The sequence below is a fragment of the Peromyscus maniculatus genome, chromosome 1 (assembly GCF_049852395.1).
Source record: "Peromyscus maniculatus bairdii isolate BWxNUB_F1_BW_parent chromosome 1, HU_Pman_BW_mat_3.1, whole genome shotgun sequence".
NCBI lineage: Eukaryota > Metazoa > Chordata > Mammalia > Rodentia > Cricetidae > Peromyscus > Peromyscus maniculatus.
Genome location: NC_134852.1, coordinates 124290772 through 124309601, shown reverse-complemented (window position 1 = coordinate 124309601; position 18830 = coordinate 124290772). Strand labels below are relative to the sequence as shown.

Here is an 18830-nt window from a genome sequence, read left to right as displayed (position 1 = left end):
AGAGAAACCCTACTCGAGAAAACAAACAAAAACTTTGCTCACATAGGAAATACTATGTTGATGTTTAAGTTTGGTTGCTTGTCAGTTTCAGAAAGATATTTTGAAGTTTTTCCTTTTTCTTTTTCTTTATTGTACATTTCTCTCTTGAAATAAAACCCAGAGCTGCTCACATGCTGAATTAGTGCTCTGCCACTGGAGCTATAGTCCAGTTCCAATCATCCATTTCTAACAGATAAAGTTACATTGGGATTTTTTTCCTCTTTATTTTGCTGTATCTATAAGGTGGGGAAAATGATGGATACAATGTTATTGAATATGTCTTATGTGCTAGAAACCAGGCTAAGTAGTTTGTCTTATAGTCTTGACAGTAACCCTTTGAGAGAGAGTGTACTATCTCCATCTTCAAGAAGAGGAATTTAGACCTAAAGAGAGAGCTCTGTAAGCAACCCTGTGAACTGGTACATAAACTGGCACTTGGAAGTAGCTTATTAGTTCCCTTTTCCTTCTGTTCTTTGGACTGTTGACTTATTTGAGAAAAGTGTTAGATATTCTTTTTCATTTTGAGAATTAATGAGGAATTTTAATGACATCCTTACCACCGAAGAGAGACAGGAAGTGTCTGACCCATTTATGCAAAAGCTGTGTGCTGTTCAAGGGTTTGTTGGGCTTCATGTTCGCTGATTCCTTTGCAGACCGCCCCTGAGAGGGTTCCTCCTGGATGGAGATTTCTTTGTTGCTGCCTCCCTTGCCACAACTCTCACGAAGATTGCATTACGCTATGTAGCGTTGGTTCAGGAGAAGAAAAAGCAAAACGTATGTTCATTTATTCTATATTTACCCAGTAATTGATTATTGAGTGTCTACTCCATTGAACAGTGAAAAACTTAAAAGTTAATGCTAACGGACGGTCTTGTCATAAAAGAGCCTGGGACTTAGTAGGGGAAATAGACACAGTAGTATAACATGACTATAAAACTGACAAAGTAATCCAAAATAATAAGATTAGTCTGATGAGGGGTTATGAAGTCACTTCTGTGGCCAATGAAAGTAATGACTTTTTCTCAGTTGCATCTTTGTTGTCACCTATTTTATCCTACAATATGTCTTAAATAGTTCTTTGTTGATACCTAATGACATCTCTAGTTGGTACCTGATTACAGCTTCTGAAAGTTCTGAGTATATTCTCATTTACAGTAGTGTGCTTCCATTCTTTCAAACCTTACCGACCCTTTGCAATATCGTCCTACATTTTCTACCACATATCCATTATGAGCTATGATGCATTATTATTTTGTTATAAATAGCAAATCCTCTTTTTAAAAATTAATTTAAGTTGGCATACAAAGTAATGGGTTTCCCTATTGTATTTTGTAGGTGTCACTATATTTATTCTGATTCACTGCCCTACCTACCCCCAGCCTCACTGTCCTCCCTCATGTCCCCCACCCCTCACCCCCCGTTCTCTCTTCCTAAACAATGTCTTCCTTCTGCTTTCTTGTCCCATGAATTCCACTACTCTTTTCCTCCTTCCCTTAAGGTCATTCCTCCCCTGTTATGATCCTCTTTCTGGTTTTATCACACACACACACACACACACACACACACACACACACACACGCATATATTTTAGTCCCATATTGAGAGAAAACATAGTATTTATCTTTCTGAGTTTGGCTTACTTTGCTTCATAAACCCTCTTTTTGGAAAAATAATAATTTTTGTCAGTATGATGGCACATACCTGGAAATCCTAGCACTCAGAGGGGTTGGGCAGGAAAATCTATGTTTAAAGGCAGCCTAAACCACATGATACTTTGTCTCAGAAAATAAAAATATAAATATCCATTTTCCAATATTTTTTCTGGTGTCTGGATCAAGATGAGAAATGACCAGATATTAAGAGCTGGAAACAAGACAAAGTTTAAGCACCTTCCAAAGTACTTTTTTTTTTTTTTTGGTTTTTCAAGACAGTATTTTTTCTGTGTAGCTTTGGAGCCTGTCTTGGAACTCACTCTGTAGATCAGGCTGGCCTCAAACTTGCAGAGATCCGTCTGCCTCTGCCTCCCAAGTGCTGGGATTAAAGGCGTGTGCCATCACCGTCCGGCTCCAAAGTACTTTTTTACTGAGTTTAAAGATTCTAGTAATCCCAGCACTCGGGAGGCAGAGGCAGGCGGATCTCTGTGAGTTCGAGGCCAGCCTGGACTACCAAGTGAGTCCCAGGAAAGGCGCAAAGCTACACAGAGAAACCCTGTCTCGAAAAACCAAAAAAAAAAAAAAAAAAAAAGATTCTAGTAAAAAGATACATAGCCTGAACCTTACCATTTTAACAATTTTTAATTGTGTAGTTAAGTGGCCTTAAGTACATTCACGTGTTAAGTGACCATGGCTACCATCCCTCCCAGTGCTTCTATTTATCATCCAAAAAGGAAACTATATAGTTAACAGTAACTCTGCCTTGCTTCCTGTCCTCAGTCCCTTGTAACATTTATTGTATTTTACTTTTTAAATATTTGTGTGTGGGGGTGTGTGTGTGTGTGTGGGTGTGTGTGTGTGGTGTAGTGTAGTATAGTGTTAGGATGCATCTGTGCGTGCCGTGGCACAGATGTAAAGGACAACCTTAAGTGTGAAGTAGGGCATTTGTTGTTTACCATTGCATTGCATGCCCAGGTTAGCTGGCCCACAGCCTTCAAAGGAATTCTCCTGTCTCTACCTGGCATCTCCTGGCAGGAGTGCTGGGATTAGACATGTACCACTGTGTCCAGCTTTTCATGTGGGTTCTGAAGATCCATACTCAGGTTGTCAAGCTTGCATAGCAAGTGCTTTTAACTACAAGACCAACTCAACTGTCTATAGAAATTTACTTATTCTAGGTACTGTGTTTAAAAGAAATCATGCAGGAGACCTGTCATTTCACTCACCAAAATATCTTCATGGTTCATACATGTTCCATCAGAATTCCTTCCTTAGGCTGAATAAAACTATAGTGTGTGTGTGTGTGTGTGTGTGTGTGTGTGTGTGTGTGTGTGTGTGTGTGTGATTCTCTTTACAGTTTGTCATAATAGTCAATTCTTTGAGCTGAGCATGGTGCTACCTGTCTTTAATCCCAGTTACCTGAGAGGTGGAGGCAGGAGAATTTGCTTTTTGCCTAAATAACTTGATTATTCTTATAAGTCAGTTGGTAAATAATTCTTTCAGAACCAAGTTTAGTGATATATGCCTATAATCCAAGCACTCAGGAAGCAGGAGGATTGCAAGATTGAGGCTATATTATTTGCCTAAAAATAATATATAAATAAAAGAAACAAACAAAGAAAAGCTCCCAGCACTTATTTACCTATTTTTCTTTCACTTGGAAAGAAAAAGTATCCTCCTGATATAATTCTGAATGTTTATGTATTTTTAAATTCATTTTTAAGGTAAACAAGGAATGTTATAAGAGGTTGTAATGTGGTGGTAGAGGACCTACTTACCATATATAATGCCCCAGTTTTGAACCTTAGCACCACTAAAAATAAATCAATTTGAGTGAAAGTCACTTATGATTACAACAGTTAACTACAAGTTTTGTTAATGCTGTAGTGAAGATAGACAATTGAAAGACAGGATCATTAAAACCCTCTAGAGTTTGAATTGGCTAGTATCTGTCTAATATTTTTTTCACCAATTGAAAAAAATCATTTTTGTGCTTTATAAACTGCATTTTTACTCAACATTTTAACAAACACTTCCCCATATTTTTATAAACCCTTCCTAGGCATATTCATAATATTTAATAGTTTTATAGTCCAAACCTCCAGCCATTTTTATCTCAAGAGTCTAATTGATTTCCTCATGAATTGTTGCATCACTTTTGAATGATTAGGAGAATGTTTGCAATATCAGTTTAAGGTCTTATTAGTACACTCAGCTGTGCTTCATACAAAGAAGGACACTTGCTTTTTCGTTGTCCCATTCTCATGCTTCCATTTGTGCCATTTCCCTTTCTCTTTGTTCTCTTTGTGCGAATAGTCTTAGGGTCCTAGAGAAGTCCCACAAAAGACCACCATCCACATATGCAATCAGCAAGAGTGTTAAGAGTTCCAGCATGCTGGGGCTGCACCTCTGTCTGACACAAAAATGGCAACCCTGAGAGAAGTTTGCATGGTCTTTCATACACAGCTAAAGGAATTGTAAAGGCAGTGAGGTCATTCTATCTATGATTGGCTTATGTGAGTGGCAATCATATTAGTACATTTCTGATTGGTTAGGGCTCACAGGGGTTGGCTAAGGCTATAGTTTTACCAGTTTTGAGCAAATCTGGACAAGTTCCAGGTTTGTCTTTATTTGGCTTTTGCCTTGAGATACGGTGGAGGCTGGCTGGGGCCTGGTATGTGCAGTTCCCCTTGTCCTTGTTGTCAGGAGCATGGGGATTGATCCCTTTGTTGGCGGCTTCCTCAGAAATGTCCGTCCAGCTTCAAGAGGCAGAACTAGGAACTGAGGCCTGGTTCTTAACTGAATTATTAGGAACCTGTCATGGTATTTGCCTGGCCTTCTCAAATAGGAGTGTCCATTTATCACAGATCTATGGCCTAAAGAATGTGCATTTACTTTGATTATAATGTAGGTCTGAACTCAGGACCTCATACTTACGTCACGGTCATTCTACCAATTGCACTATCTCCCTCCGCCCCCTTCATTTACAGTTTGAAAGATGTCTTTGAAGAAATTGAGTTCTCGGTTGGCATTGTTTTTTCCAGCACTGTAAAGGTGTAGCGCTCATCGTCCTCTGTCTTCCTATCGAGAAATCTCTCGTCACTCCTTCACCTGTACATGGCTGGTTTATATCCTTCCCATTTCTTTCTTTTTCTTTTTTGTTTTTGTTTTGTTTTGTTTTGTTTTCTGAAACAGTTTTCTTTGTATAACAGCCCTGCTGTCATGAAACTGTAGACCAGGCTGGCCTCAAACTCAGAGTGATCCGCCTGCCTCTGCCTCCCAAGTGCTGGGATTAAAGGTGTGCACCGCCACCACCCAGCATTATACTATTCTTATCATGGGTTTTAGCAGTATGTGTTGTTCATGGCTTAGTATAGTTTTCCTCATGTTCATTCCCTCTGTGCTTCATTGAGCTTTGGAGTCTGGTTTATAGTTCTCGTAAATTTAGGAAATTTCCAGCCATAATTTCTTCAGACATTGGTTTAACACTCCCACCTCTCTTCCTTCTCCTTCAGACTTATTATGCCCACTTCTCTGCTGGTGCTTCCACAGACCAGGTGTTTGTTTAATTTATGTTTATGTATGTGGCCTGTTTGACTTTATGTGTACCACGTGCCTATGGACATATGGGGTCCCAGTGCTGGCATCCTGCCCCACCCTCCTGCGTCGTAAGAGATGAGACACTGAGGAATCAATGAGACTAATTGTATTTGTATAATGTGCATATGGGCACAGCCTGGGCCCCATGGGGTGTCCCAGGGCTGCGGTCCTGCACCACCGTCCTGCGCTACCATCCTGCGCCACGGTGCACCGCCGTCCTGTGCTACCATCCTGCGCCACGGTGCGCCGCCGTCCTGTGCCACCGTGCGCTGCTGACTTGCGCTACCATCCTGCTCCACCATGCGCCGCCGTCCTGCGCTACCATCCTGCGCCACCGTGCGCCGCCGTCCTCTGCTACCATCCTGTGCCACCGTGCGCCGCCGTCCTGCGCTACCATCCTGTGTTATCGTGCGCCGCCGTCCTCTGCTACCATCCTGTGCTATCATGCGCCGCCGTCCTGGGCTACCATCCTGCGCCACCATGCACCGCTGACTTGCGCCACCGTGCGCCACCGCCGTCGTGCATCATAAAGAGACATCGAGGGATCGATGAGACTATTTGTACCGTGCATAGGGCATACGGACACAGCTGGGGGTTCCCAGTGCTGTAGTCCTGTACCGCCGTCTTGTGCTACCATTCTGCACCTCCCTTGTGCATCGTAAAAGACAAGACATTGAGGAATCGACATTAATCTATTTGTACCGTGTGCAGACGGGCACAGCCAGGGCCCCATGGGGTCCTGGTGCTGCGGTGCTGTGCTGGAAGAGGTAAGACATCGAGGGTCATGCCTAGGGCCCTTTGGGGTCCTGGTGCTAAGACCGAAGCAATGAGATACAGAGTGAAGGGACACTAGCCCACTCGAGCATGTGTCTCTGGCATGCCTTGTTCTTTTCTCCCATTCCCTCTCTCTGCTTTGCTAAAAACCCATTACATTCCTAAAGCTAGCCACCAAGGTCTGTTCCTTTATTTGGCCTTTCTTCCTCCTAAGGCAGACTACCAAAGTTTAGTAATCCAAAGCCTCCATTGGATTACATAATTAACATGCCCATTTAAAATTAAACACCTCATCCTAACGTGGGGTTTTCCTTTTTACCTTTATAAAGCTGCCATTTGCCTATGTGCCATGTCTGTCTCTATCCAGACGCAGTCCTTTGTTATCAGCACCACCCCCAACAAATATCCACGTCCCTTTTCCCTGTTACTTCCCCCTCTCTCTTGTCCTCTATTTCCTCTGACACTGCATCCTAGCCAATTCTAACACAGAGCTCCCCTCTTTTTCTTAAAAATTACATCTTCAAGGTCATTTGCTGCTGTTTTTCTGCAAGTCAGAAAGCAGCCGCTGTAACTTTTCTTCCCTGTTTAATAAAGGATCTCTGTAAAAACAGTTGTTTGAGTGTGGTTTGTGCCTAATCCGGGAGACCCCACTGTGTGGGATTCCCCTTCACAGAGGAGCAACAAGACATGGGGGGCCACACCTAGGTTTCCAGCCAGGATCCAGGATCGCTGTGTCAGAAGCAATGAGACAGAGGAAATAACAAGACAATAATAATCAAGGAAGCAATGAGACCCAGGAAGCAACAAGACACTGAGGGCCATGCCAGAGATCCTGGTGCTGCATCAGAAGTAATGACAAAAAGGAAGCAGAGACACCGAGGCCATGTTTGGGGCCCTCATTGGGACTGGTGCTGTGCCTGAAGCAATGAGACACCAAGGGAGCCACAAGACCATGCCTGGTGTTCTAGCACTGGGCAAGGTGGTGAGGGACACTGGAGAGGCCTGGCCAGCAGACACCAGAGATGCCGTTGCCCACTGCCACATGGCACTGGGTGTGTGTGTGAGACACCAGAGAGGCCCCCTGCCTACATCCATGAGCCCCAGGTGGGTAGTTGCCAATATGATGAGCAAGAACGTGGTGGAGAGATAAGAGAAGCAGAACAGTTTGCACTGTGAAGAGAGGCAGAACTGGAGATGCAAGGATAGTGAAGAACAGCCTGAAGCTGCCTGATTGCCGTGGTGATGTCCCAGCCTGTGCTGCTGAGGGCCATGTCTTGGTCCACAGCCCTACAACAGCAAGGGTTTGGGCCTATGTCTGTGACCCATGTCACCACTAAATAACATGCGACATCCTAGTTTGGACTGCTGCCTAAGGCCATGTTGATATCTGAGGGCTGTGCAGAACTAGCCCTCTTCCTCGTTGGTTGTACTTGGGAGCACTGGTCCTGCTCCTTGCCTGGCCAGCATGGGGTAGCTGACCCTGCCCCTCCTTGTCTGCAGCATTTGGGAGAGCAGGCCCTTCACCTTGCTTGGGCAGCACAGTACAGCTGGCCCTGATGGCTTGGCCTCAAGTGAGCAAGCCCAGAGGTTGTGAGTGCAGCCCTCACCTGTGCAGTGTGGGAGTGTGGATGAGCTAGCCCCTCCCCTCATCTGAGGAAAACAGGAAAACTGGCCCTGGTGGCTCAGGCATAGGAGAGCAGGCAGACTGACCAACTCAGCTACCACCCAGGCCCAGATCCAACGCTTTGAGTTGTCCCACCCCAACATCTACCCCATCTAAGAACTGCTAGAGCAAGTTGAGGTGCCAGCCCTGCAGAACCAAAGCTGCAAGATCTCCATGACCTCCATGACACAGGACAATAGGATATCTGAGAGGAGTCCCAGAGCAGATCCTGTATTGATGTTGTAGCTGTAGCAGAAGCCAGAGGCCTCAAACCAGTCCAGTGACTCGTTGCAACGAACATTTGCAAGTAAAGCTGTTTGGGCAGAAGGGTATACTGTGTAACACACTGTGACAAACCACAGCTTCCATTGTGAGATTTCTTTTTTGTTTTCTTTAATTTGCATTTTTATATTTTTATTTTTGTTTTTGCTTTTTTATTTGGGGGGAGGTTGCAAGAGCTAGGGCCTACATGGATGGACAGGGAGATGAGTGAGATTAGTGTGTATGATTTGGAATTTACAAAGATTCAATAAAAAGTAAAAAAACAAAAACTGGTCTAGTGTAAAAGAGACTGAAGAGAATAATAGCTGATAAAATGTGTGAAGCTGATCCTGGGCTTAAAAGTAAAATAAAAACATTTTGAGGTAGTTTAGGAAGATTTATTTGAATTCAGAGTCTATTACATATATTTGGGGATTGTTCAGAAATCAGTACTTTGTTTTTATAAGAGATTGTCCTTATTCTTTTTTTTAAAAGATTTATTTATTTATTATGCATACAATGTTCTGCCTGCATGTATGTCTGCAGGCCAGAAGAGGGTGTCAGATCTCATTACAGATGGTTGTGAGCCACCATGTGGTTGCTGGGAATTGAACTCAGGACCTCCGGAAGAGCAGTCAGTGCTCTTAACCTCTGAGCCATCTCTCCAGCCCCCTGTCCTTATTCTTAGTAAGTAGTTGCTAGTATACTTATGAAGAAGAGAATCTTATTTTTATATAACCAGCCAAAGTGTGCATATATGAGTTAATAAGAAAGCAAATATGGAAGTTTGGAGAGCTAGCTTAGTCATTAAAGTGCTTTCACACAATCTTGACCTGAGTCCTGCCCTAGCACCCATATAGAAAGTCAGGTTCAGTGCCGTGCTTGTAATCTGAGTAGAGGCAGAGGCAGAAGTATCCCTGGTACTTGTTGGCCAATAAGCCTAGCCTAATCATTGAGCCTCAAGTCCCAGAGTAAGGCCTGGTCTCAGAAAGCAAGATGACAGCTCCTAAGAAACAGCACCTGAGGTTGACCCCTGCCTCCACGTGCATGCACCCACATGAATGTGAACACAAGAAAGCAAGTATGGTTAAAAGTCAACAGTTGCTGAAGCCCATTGTTCTTTCAGCTTTTTGGTGTGTTTAAAGCATTAAGAAATCCTTGCTATTTTAGAACTAAGAGTCAGTGAAGCCTTAGAAAGCTGACAGAACAAAACAGGTAGAAGGCTGTGGGAATAACTAGAGAAATAAACTCAGACAATTTGAAGTTTAATTCTGGTGAATTCTTGACTTGTCTGTCAGTTATGTTTGAGTGACTTTACTGCAATTGGAGAATCTTAGCAATAACCAATTTCTCTATTTTTGTAGTCTTTTGTTGCTGAGGCTATGTTGCTTATGGCAACTATCCTTCATTTGGGAAAATCCTCTCTTCCTAAGAAGCCAATTACTGATGATGATGTAGACCGAATTTCCCTGTGCCTCAAGGTCTTATCTGAGTGCTCACCTTTAATGAATGACATTTTTAATAAGGAATGCAGGCAGTCGCTTTCCCAGATGTTATCTGCCAAACTCGAAGAAGAGAAACTATCCCAAAAGGTAAAGTATATATGATAAATCCATAAAGTGCTTTATAAGTTGGGGTTTTTCCATCTTAATTTTATTGCTTTCTCAGTCTCTATCTCTGATTCTGTCCCTGTGAAAAATTTATGAAAAGCTATTGTTCTTTCCATATAAAAAGACATGTGCATTGCTTTTTCAACACAGAAAGAATCTGAAAAGAGGAATGTAACAGTACAACCTGATGACCCCATTTCCTTCATGCAACTAACTGCTAAGAATGAAATGAACTGCAAGGAAGATCAGTTTCAGCTGAGTTTATTGGCAGCAATGGGCAATACGCAGAGGAAAGAGGCAGCAGATCCCCTAGCATCCAAACTTAACAAGGTAACACAGTCTCAGATATATGACCTGTTTGTTGTTTGTTTGTTCATTTTAGGTGGCGTCTCACTGTGTAGCCCTTGTTGGCCTGAACTAACGATGTAGACCAAGCTTTCCTTAAACTCAGAGAGATCTGCTGAGCTCTCTCTCGGGTGCTGAGATTAAAGGCTTATGCCCAGTTGAAAATTTATTTAAATTGGCTATTCAAGACTATAGTAACCATGGGGCTGGAGAGATGGCTCAGAGGTTAAGAGCACTTGCTGCTCTTCCGGAAGTCCTGAGTTCAGTTCCCAACAACTACATGGTGGCTCACAACTATCCATAATGAGATCTGGCGCCCTCTGCTGACATGCAGGCAGAACGCTGTACACATAATAAATCTTTTTTAAAAAAAGAAAATATATATATATATATATATATATATTAATCAGGAAGTGTCTGGTCCTGCTGTGCATGTGTACAGATTTTTGTTGTTGTTTTAATTAAATAACTAGTTACATAGAATTGAGAGGTACATGGGAGCTTGTGTGTGTGCACACATGAGAGCATGTCTATGTGTCTAGGATCTTCATGATGCCAGGCAAACACTGTTCCACTGAACTGTACCTCCAGTCCTAGCATCCATTTCAACCCAGTCCCTGTGATTTTTAGGTCCATGAGACTTCATTTGAACCAGACATATAATCTCAGCACTTACAGAAAGATTACAAGGTCAGGGGCAGTCTGGGCTACCTAGCAAAAAGACAGATTGTGAGCTAGTTATCCCTCACCTATCAGAGGAGTGAATGGTCTCAAGTTGATTTGACCATTACAAATAAAAGTCAGTAGCAGAATTGCTAAAGCTTTTCTCAAAACTGAATTGGCATTTGGGAAACTGAGACAGCAAGATCCAAGTCTGAGGCCAGCCTGGGCTCTGTAACAAGACCTTGCTTCAAAAAACAACAAATTAGGACTTGTTAGCAACAGTGTTACACTTACACATATTTTAGATTTCTCTCTCTTTTTTTCTGTTTTTGTTTTTGTTGTTGTTGTTTGTTTTGGGTTTTGGTTTTTCAAGACAAGGTTTCTCTGTAACAACCCTGGCTGTACTGGAATTGGCTTTGTAGACCAGGCTGGCCTGGAACTCAGAGGTCCGCCTGCCTCTGCCTCTAAGTGCTGGGATTACAGGCCTGCATCGCCATACCTGACTTAGGTTTCTCTTTTAATTATGGTAAAAATTACAGAACATAAAATTTACTGTTTTAACCTGGTCTTGTTGTTGCTTGTTTCTACTTGTTTTGCTTCTTTTCACTGCTGAGAGTTGAACCCAGAACCCAAGGCTGAGCTCCCTCATTTCAGACCTTTTAAGTGTGTGGTTCAGTAGTGTTACTTCCGTCTCCATAACTGTACAACCATCTCCAGAATTTGTCTATCTTGTGAAACTGAATTTTATACCCATGTAACAGTAACTCCCATTCCCATTTCCTGTTGCTCCTGCTGAATTGTTTCATTCATTTGATTATGTCTGTTTTTGCTTTGACAGGTCACCCAGTTGACAGGTTTCTCGGATCCTGTATATGCAGAAGCTTATGTTCATGTCAATCAGTATGATATTGTCTTGGATGTTCTTGTTGTAAACCAAACCAGTGATACTTTGCAGAACTGCACATTAGAGTTAGCTACTCTAGGTGAGGAAGTTTATCCTAAGGAAACGTTTTTATATAATAGGTCTTCATGGTGAATTACTAAGAAAGGGTCAGAGCTTTCAGTGTAAAGATCCTTTCAAGAGCTTTGTAACATTGTTTAAGCAAGGCTTAGTTTAAGGTTTAAAATTTTGTCTCCTTAAATTACCAATTTTCTGAACCTTTGTCATACTGACTGGCTTATGCTCTTCCTTTGAGAGATGGGTTCAGTTCTGAGTTTGATCTGGTAACTGTGTGAATTTGGAGAGTGCTTGCCTAGCATGCATAAGGCTTTGGGCTCCATCTCCAGCACCACATTAACTCAGTGTGATTGTACTCCCATGACTTGGGTAGAGCCAGGAATTTCAGGGGTTGGAGGACATCACTGGACTACACAACCCACTGTCTCAAATAAATAAAAACACATTTACCAAGTAGTTCACTTAGTTAAAATTTAAGTTGCCTTGGAAAGGAATTAAGTATTTTCTGTTACCTGCCACATGTAGTCAAAGCAGTGCATCATTATTGGCATTTTTCAGTGTGTTTTTTTCACTTGGTAAAGGCATATGAATTAGATTCTCTGTAACCACTTCTACATATAGTGTTGACAATGTAAATTATGTATAGAATGGTGAAGTACCTCCAGATTCCGTGGGGCTTATGCAAGAGTTTGGGGACATTAGGATATCAGAGAAATTACACTTTGCCCTATCTTCAGTGAGCCATGACTCAGAATGTACAGGTTTTTTGCAGGGTGTGTTGCTCATTGTAATGGTGTATGTAGGTTAAGACTATGGTACATATACATTGAGCTTTCTGAGAAGCTCATATTCATTCATGGAAATAAAATGGTATACTCAAAGTATCCGTCCCACTCATAAATATAGTTATTCTGTGTAGAATATTAGAATTATGTCTATTACCCTTTAACAGAGGTTGTATAGATTAATGTCATTGCCTAGGATATTTATTATTAGATTATTTCCTTATTTTTTTTCCTCATAATATTTGACTCACACACTTCATTTTTCTAAAAACTATTAAATTTGCATACATTCTAGTACTGTTTAATGATTACAATATGTGTTTTTAACTATATCCAAACCTTTTTTTTCTCCCAGGGGATCTGAAACTTGTGGAGAAACCATCTCCTTTGACTCTTGCTCCTCATGATTTTGCAAATATTAAAGCTAATGTCAAGGTAGCATCAACAGAAAATGGAATAATTTTTGGCAATATAGGTATGGTTCTGTTTTATAGCACATGATAGTTGAATGCTTTTTAGTAAAGAATTTGGTAGTATGCAGCTATGGGCATGGCTTGAGGGCAGAACCTGAATCCATTTATTTATACGGTACTCTCTATGGTAACCAGGCTGTTATATTATATTCTAGATATACCAGAATGAGCCAGATAGACTCGTAGTCCTCAAGAAACCACTAGGCAAAATGAGGAGGCGAAAATAATGACATAATATGATTAGGGTTGGTTGACACACTCCATACTTTGGGGCCATATAGAAAGCAGTGTAGGGGTTGAGGATTTAGCTCAGTGGTAGAGCGCTTGCTAGAGGCCCTGGGTTCGGTCCTCAGTTCTGGGAGGGGGAAAAAAAAAGGACAAAAGAAAACAGTATAGTATGAGAAGCTGGGAAAAGGAAGGCTTATTATTCAGGGATTACATAATGCTAAATGCTATGAAAGAAGCCTGTATGAGAAGCAGTGTGTGAGTCCATGAAGGGATTTGGTCAATTCTCAAGTGGTGTAAGAGATTGGGGGGAAGTTAGAAAAGCCATGTTAGGTTGAACTGATTTCAACAGTCAGTCAGTATTCTGCAGACGATAAAGAGTGCAGGCAGAACAGTGCACGTGGATTGCTGGGCCTGGCAGAGTGGGTTGAAAGTGGTGGTGGGCAAAAGTAAATCAGGAATGTCGATGAAAGCTCCACCTGCCTGCCCTGGGAAAGATTCATTTATCCATGAAACAGGAAGACACTGGAGGATTACAAATGAGATCTAGGATTAACTATTTCTGTGACAGCAATAGAGACAGTAACATTGTAGACGATGCAGGAAGACTGCCTGTGTAGGCTGTTGTGAGAGGGGGAGGCCTACCCTGACAGGGCAGTGGTTAGAGTAGAAAGAAGGGCTGACTCGGATAGATGTTAAGGAGATAGCTATTGAACCGAGAGGAAATGGTTGAAGGAGCCCTTGGGTACCTGGATTGGGTGGGTGATGGAGGAAAGAGGGCAAATGTGAGAGGAACAAGGGAAACTGATCTTAAGTTCAAGTAGCTAAGTATACTTAAGGGAAGTAAGACATGAGTCTAGAATTTGAAAAAGATCCAAATATGAATCCTCAATAGGGGGAGGGGTGGGGGTGTAGCTCAGTTGGTCAAACTTTGTCTAGAAAAGTAAGTCTTCAACAAGTATCTGAAGAAACATAAAGCCTGAAAGTTAGGCCTTTGGATCTGTCCATTGCTGGTCATAAAACATGTCTGTGGCATATCTTTGGCAGTATGTGGGTTAAAGACTGAGCAAGAAAAAAAAATAAATTAAAAATAAAAAGAAATCCTCGGGTATGTTTATAGACTGCCAGTAACAAAATTGACAGAAGGGAAGAGTAAAACTGTGAGACTGAAAGAGATAATTAGGGTGGAGTGAGGTCCTGAACACAACTAAGAATCATAGGCAGCAAAAAGGTGAATCTTGAAGAAAATAAAGGAGAGAAGGGAGGGTAAAAAAAGATCTTTTAAATAAACCTTCAGTTTTCTCTGAAAGTAAAAAGGGGTGAGGAGAAAAGTAGACCCCAATCAGATTATAACTTAAATATATTTTGTTTCGTTTTTTTGAAACAAGGTCTCACTGAGTAGGTAGCCCATACTGGCCTCAAGGAAATTGACATTTCAGCCTCAGCTCCAACTGCTGGGATTATAGGCATGCACCATCACACCAGCCCAGATTATATCTTTCTATGGAAGAGACAGTCATAGACACAGATAATCTTATTTTACTAAGTTTCAGCAACATATATCCAAATATTAGAAAAAACATTTGGATTCATAGCTAGGTCCCAACTATGAGACTACTGAACTACTTGAGTATCTAGTATAGTACCTGTTCCACTATAGCTGCTCTATAAATATTCACCAAACTGAACTGTTTGCTTAACAACAAAAGACAAAGTATACCTGAGTCTAAATCCTTAAGTCCTATTGCTTATCAGTTGGGTAACCTGGGACAACTTATTTGGCTGCACTGCTTTCCTACTCTGTAAGATGGAAAATAGTAAGGTAGGATTGATAGCCCTGTTCAATTGGTAATATTTATAGGCACTTAGAATCTAGTATATATCAATGTTTGCTAATATCATAATTATTTGTAACTTTTCACTAACATCTACCCTTTGATTGGGGTCTTTCTGAATGTATATTACAGTTTATGATGTCTCTGGAGCAGCAAGTGACAGAAACTGTGTGGTCCTCAGTGACATCCACATTGACATCATGGACTATATCCAGCCTGCAACTTGCACTGATGCCGAGTTCCGTCAGATGTGGGCCGAATTTGAATGGGAAAATAAAGTTAGTCTTTGAGAGGTTTCCTTTACCTGTCTTCCTTTTGACTAGTGATAAGGAGTTCTTTGAAATAATTCCTACTAAAAAGCACCAAAAGTGAAAAGCAAACAGTTCTTTATTATCTGTTCCTGTGAATTATCCTTAACTAGAAATCATGCAAGAACTTTAGTGATTCGCTGTTGTCAGTTAAATAGAATGGCAATTCTTTTTGAAATCTTGGGACAGTATCTCACTCTGTAGTCCAGGCAAGTCTCCAGTACCTAGGCCTCAGTCCATCTCCTAAGCACAGATACTGCAGGTGTGCACTACCAGGCCTAAGCAAGTTGTGACTGTAACTAATTTGACACAGTGTAGACAGGATTCCCCCTCTTTGTGTCTGGATGGTAATCTACCATTGGCTCTAGTGTTGTCCATGGCTTGATGGGAAACTTTATTCCCTGATGGTCTAGTGAAGGGTCTGTCTGAAAGCGCTGCTCTGATGCCAGTTGATGTTGTAGGTGCCACTTTTTTATTGCCCACTCTTCCCCTAAATTGTTGGAAGATAGTTCTAGGATGAAATACCAATTATCTGCAACTTTCACTGTAAGATTTACTCAGTTTTTGTCCTCTGCAGGTGACAGTTAACACCAATATGATTGACTTAAATGACTATTTACAACATATCTTAAAGTCAACCAACATGAAGTGCCTGACTCCAGAGAAGGTAAAATTTTACTAGAAAAGGCTAAAGTCTGAAAGAGTGGTACAGTAGACTGCCGGCCTTTTCCTGTTTCCTCGGGTGTGTTTTCGTAATAATTCAGGGTGGAGAAAACAGTGTCACTCTGGACTATCTCCAAGAAGTCACCCACAGATGTTTAGATCTGCTCACCTCTTTCTGAACTGTGTCATCCTGCTTGTTCATGGTCATGTGCTTACTAGAACAGTCAGATTATTTGGGGTTTTGTTTTTTATTTTTGTTTTTTGTCTTATATCTCTTTCAGATAGAGACTTTATTCCAAAACAGTTTATTTGTGATACTGGATTAGCAAATGCCCCTCCCTCATGGGCTGATTGTAAGTCAGAATAAATCTCTGATACAATGGCTTTCTGCTATGTCCACATGAAAAAAGACTAGAACAAAGACAAAATGAAGTTGGATCTTTCTTGAGAAAATTTCTGTTAACGCCGTAATGTGCAACTTACTAATAAGCAAATGTCTACCGTCGGCTAGGGCCTGTAACTCAGTGATAGAATGTTTGTTTAACATACAACACAACACAACACACACACACACATACAGAAAGAGAGAGAGAGAGAGGACATGTTTACTGCCAAACAAGTAGGTTTAAATTCATATATTAGTTTCTTCAACGATTACTAAGTCTAGCAAAAGAAGTCTTTCTTTATTGAAGTTAAAAGTCTGGTGCAAGAGGCAAATAAGTAAATAATCACTGAATATATAAATACAAATTTGAATAAGTATTCTCTTGAAAGTCAGGTTTATTGAATAGAATATGCACTGGGAATTCTCACTTCCTACACGTATATTTGCTTTGAGTCTTGGTAAGTTCATATGGTCCTATACCCTGTAACACATAGGTAAGATTTTAAATAATAGTTTGAGTTTGCCAGGGTGTAATTCTCTAGCAACATATTGAATTTATCACAATTTCTCCCAGGCCCTTTCTGGCTACTGTGGCTTTATGGCAGCCAACCTGTATGCTCGTTCTATATTTGGAGAGGATGCACTTGCAAATGTCAGCATTGAGAAGCCAGTTCACCAGGGACCAGATGCTGCTGTTACTGGTCATATAAGAATTCGTGCAAAGAGTCAGGTAATAACACCCTATTTTGAGAACATCTCTGAACTGAATAAAGGGAGGAAGGATTCATGTCTTTGTTTCAATAGTATGATATCTTCTGTCATAATCATGTTTTATGATGAGATGAAAAATACACATATTGTATGTGTGTATGTATGTATATGTGTGGTATTTTCTGAACTTCAGTTCATTTAAAATGGCTCACTCTAAGATACTGCCTAAAACATTGATTCCTGTGTAATGCTTGTGGAACAGATTCTTTTGGAATCAGTGTTGTTGTTGGATATCATCGAATGAATGGAGCCTTAGTTAAGCTGGTGTCACTTACTATTTGGGCATTGTTTCAATAATTACATCTTTGTTGAGCCTGGGGATATAACTCAGTCTGGGGAGTGCTCTCATAGTATGTATAGGCCCTGGGTTAATCCCCAACATCACAAAAATTAGATTAAAAATATAAACATCTTCATTCTTCTTTACAGGGAATGGCCTTGAGCCTTGGAGATAAAATCAACCTGTCTCAAAAGAAGACTAATCTATAAGAATGAATAAAAAAATCCTTGGAAGTTTATGGTTAAACTTTAGGTGTGGGCTTATTGGACTCCAACATCTTTTGTACTCTTTTGATGCTTTATGTTATATAGAATCTGAGCTCATGCTGAATGCATTCCAGCCAGTAATTTATAGCCTTTCCCCTAAATCAAGAATGAGTTAAAAATTATAGTTTGTCTTTTGTCTTAATAGTTCTGAATGCTGTCCTCAAAGTATATAATGTTTCTCATGTACCAAGACCATTTTCACAGTACAATAAACAGACCTATTCATAAATTTTTGTTATTTTATAAATAAATTACTTAATTTTAGATTTGTATCAGTGGGATTTTTTAACTTAAAAAATATATACATGAAAAATATATATATTCACATGAAGATAACTTACAAGGCAGTGATCTAAAATGGAACAGGTCCTGGTTTACTCTATTGTTGGTTCCTCATTTTCTATGAGATCAGCATCTCTAAAATTCCCACAGTCTTTTCTCAAACTTTGATCAGCCAGAAAGTATACAAATTACATGAGAAAAGGTCCATCTTTTGGCTTAAAGGAGCAATTACAGACTCTGACTGACATCAACATACTGTTGTTGATGATCCTGATTATAATAAAAATTAGATCATCTAAAATCAACTTAAAAACCGTGCACATTTAGCATTGGGTATTCATGCTTGTTAGTGTTACTGTAGTTCTAGCCAGTTACTGGCACTACACTAGGAGGATTACTGTTAGGGAATTCAGCGGGCTGTTCCATTTCCCAATTGCCTCTGTTTTTGACTCCTCTCTCTCTCTCCTGTCTATAACATTTAGTAGGGCTGGGTAGCCCACACACTCCTCATTATGATTCCACTTGTGCTTGTAGATGCAGTTTCCTGGGCTGGGCTGCGTTTTGGGCTCTATACTAGGAAGGATTGACATGGTTTGATCTTTTTACTAAATCTAATTTAAACCATCACTTACTTTCTATCTTTCCCCTGGGCTTCATTCTTCATGCCCCACGAATCCATAGATAAGGTCTGACAGAATGGAAATAACATCTTCTGGTTTGGGTGAGAACAGAATGATTTGTTGGGTCTGTATGGAGATTACTACTATGTATGATGTCATAAGTTTTGAAGACACTTACTGTTTTAGTCAGTAAATCAGAGAATTACAAAACATTTGCAATCCTAAAGCATTAAAGTCTTTAAACAATTCTAGCTGTCAACTAGGAGAGATACAAGAACTGTGGGAAAGGAGTCATTTTGATACAGAGTCAAAGGGTGGAGATTTATTGATGGGAGCTGAGGGATGAATGATTAGATCATTTCCCACACACTG

The 18830-nt window shown here is 40.7% G+C and overlaps 1 protein-coding gene across 1 annotated transcript in view; it reads left to right on the top strand.

Moving 5' to 3' along the window:
* Nucleotides 1-17820, top strand: part of Copb1 (coat protein complex I subunit beta 1) — a 43703-nt gene extending 25883 nt beyond the window's left edge. The window contains exons 14-22 of the mRNA XM_006978618.3: nt 693-813; nt 9354-9581; nt 9750-9929; nt 11446-11590; nt 12706-12825; nt 15016-15161; nt 15769-15858; nt 16814-16969; nt 17440-17820. Of these exons, the coding sequence (XP_006978680.1) occupies nt 693-813; nt 9354-9581; nt 9750-9929; nt 11446-11590; nt 12706-12825; nt 15016-15161; nt 15769-15858; nt 16814-16969; nt 17440-17499 (1246 nt within the window). The 3' untranslated portion in view covers nt 17500-17820. The remainder of the gene's footprint in view (nt 1-692; nt 814-9353; nt 9582-9749; nt 9930-11445; nt 11591-12705; nt 12826-15015; nt 15162-15768; nt 15859-16813; nt 16970-17439) is intronic.
* The last annotated feature ends 1010 nt before the right edge of the window (nt 17821-18830 follow it).